Source organism: Pseudomyrmex gracilis, unplaced genomic scaffold (genome assembly GCF_002006095.1).
Source record: "Pseudomyrmex gracilis isolate BER0280 unplaced genomic scaffold, ASM200609v1 scaffold_184, whole genome shotgun sequence".
Lineage (NCBI taxonomy): Eukaryota > Metazoa > Arthropoda > Insecta > Hymenoptera > Formicidae > Pseudomyrmex > Pseudomyrmex gracilis.
In genome coordinates, this window is record NW_018020768.1 from 327,838 (window position 1) to 330,593 (window position 2,756).

At 27.7% G+C, this 2,756-nt stretch overlaps 1 protein-coding gene across 1 annotated transcript in view; it reads left to right on the forward strand.

Moving 5' to 3' along the window:
• Positions 1 to 2,756, forward strand: part of LOC109858051 — a gene marked incomplete at its 3' end in the record, with an annotated part of 14,116 nt that overhangs the window by 4,999 nt on the left and 6,361 nt on the right. Inside the window, exons 8-10 of the mRNA XM_020434927.1 lie at positions 351 to 497; positions 610 to 734; positions 905 to 1,082. Of these exons, the coding sequence (XP_020290516.1) occupies positions 351 to 497; positions 610 to 734; positions 905 to 1,082 (450 nt within the window). The remainder of the gene's footprint in view (positions 1 to 350; positions 498 to 609; positions 735 to 904; positions 1,083 to 2,756) is intronic.

Below are 2,756 nucleotides of genomic sequence, written 5' to 3' on the forward strand. Positions count from 1 at the left end.
CCCGATGCACGCTTATTCGCGGATCTTTGTTAATTAAAATCTCGGTAACTATTGCGAATCTAGCAAAATGGTATAGGACTTTTCATCTCAGTTTTATTCCTTCAACCTGTCTACGAGAGATGTTAAACCAATTCTGGGACACCCTGTATATATACTTGTTACAGTAATATATACAATATTAAGAATGTATATTAGTAATATTTATATTATTATATTATTTATATTATTTATATTATTATATTATTATATTTATATTATTATATTTATATTATTATATTATTATATTTATATTTTATTATATTATTAGATATATCTTATTACTCTTTATATTATTATAAATATAATTGCAGCATGTGACGACAATTGGTATGGGTATAATTGTGCAAACAAGTGCGGTTTATGCAAATCTCTTGGATGTAACAAAGTAACTGGAGAATGTATCAACGGATGTGTTGATACCTTGAAAATATTTTACTTGCCACCATTGTGTCATATAGGTAATGTAGAAGTTTTTTTAATTTCTGATACACTACTATGATTATATTTGTAAGACACTTTTGTCATTCTTATAATAGCTGTTAGACAAACGATGTTATATTGAATTTTAAGGTTTAGATAAGCTCACAGAACCTGAAATTGTCTCTATCACTTCAACAAGCATCCGAGTTAAACATCCTATAGTGTGGAAAGAGGAATATGAAAAAATACAAATAACTTATTCGTTCGCTATTACGGTAACACTACTTTTGTTTTATACTAGAATTGAAACAAATATTTAAGAATGTGTATCTTTGATGATAAGTTATCAGTAACCAAAAATTGTCTTTCTAATCTATTACTCAAGTCATAGTTTGACGTATTCGGAAAAAAAGTGTAATAAAATTTTCTATTATATTTTCTACAGGGAGAAAACGATTACATCTTTACGCAGTCATGGAATAGACTGTTTCAAAATATGACATATTTGATCGGATACTTCAACAATTTAAATCCTGGTTCTGTTTATTCAGTCAAATGTATGCTACTTGCAGAGAATGAAATAATTGAAAGCAAATGGCAAAGTGTGGAAACTGACTGTGAATGTAAGTAGTGATTTTTGTCTTTTCTTGCGCGAGCCTGTACCCTGATAGGAAACCATTTACAAAATTATGTGACAAAATCTTGCACTAAAATTGTAATTTGTAATTATACAGACATATTTTAGGTTAGGTAGGTTATTTTAGGAAATACATTTTAAAACTTTAATCTTTTCTGAAATATTTGTAGTTGTTTGCAAAATTACTTTCCAAATACTATTTCTGCAAAAGAATAACGTTATGGCGAATCATCTTAGTGCAATCATTGCAAAATCGTCGCCATTCATGATGTCATTTTTGTGCAATATTTTCACAAATGTGCCTATTAGGTTATGGATACATAATACGCACACAGCATTATTTCTGCACTATGCAAAAAAAACACAGAAAAAGTTTACAAAATATACTGCTTTCTTTATTGTACTTTATAATCGAATATGTGCCAAAATTGCTGTATACTTATATCATGCTTATCTTTTTTGTACCTATCTATCTACTTACATTTTTATCTTCTCATCACATCTCGTATTCGTATTTTGTAACTGATTCATTAAAATCTATTGATGTTGTAATTTTACATATATGATGTTTTTTTAAAATATTGTATATGCAATTACATTTAGTTTAACATATTACGTATATTTGAAGTAACTACGTTTTGCACATTTAAGCAAAACAAAAATTACTAGAACTACCTACCCGATAAAAAATTGTCCATGTATAAAATTGTATGGACATATTCGACATATAAATTTGCATAATTAGATATCATTATTTTAATTTGTGTAAAAGTATATATGAAAAATTTTTTACCGGGTACTAACTAACTAAAAAAACTTGGAAATAAATACATGGTTTAGGTTTTATCAAATGCTGTAAGGTTTAGTTTTGTACATACTTGAAAGATCTGCCACACAAATTTCTATATGTATATTTTTATATTTACTTATAAGTATATAATACCTAATATGATAAAATTGAGATCATAATTCTTGTCTACAACTGTATCACCTGCATATAGAAAAACACATGTAGTACAAAAAGAAATTTGTAAATACAATATTTAGTACTAGATATTATCATAATACACAGGTTTATTATATCTTTTTTTCTCTAATAGGCACAATTGTGAAAATATTGCACAAAAATGGCATCATGAATGGCGACGAATTTGAAATGATTGCACTAAAATGATTCGCCATAACAATTTTGTTACAATAAAATTTTGTAAATAATACTTGTCGACAATTGGAAAAGAATCGTTATGCATTTTCACAGTATATACCTCCAATAGGCAAATTGTGGAAATATTGCATAAATACCCACACAACATCGAATATCGTTAGAATGTCGCCAGAATATTACATGTGAAATCTGAAATATTCTGGTGATGATCTCAGAGACATTTTAACAATGTTAGCAGAATGTCTTATGTCCGCATCTGGCAATATTCTGGAAACATTCTGTAATATTCTGGAGACGTTCTTTAATATTTTGGTGATGTTCTTTAATATTCTGGNGATATTGTCGAGACATTTTGTAATATTCTGACAATATTTTAAAGACATTCTGGAGACATTTTGTAATGTTGTGGCGATATTCTAAATATATTCTAGAATATCTTCTATATGTCTGCACAATATTCTGGCAATATTCTGGAGACGTTCTTTTTAATATTCT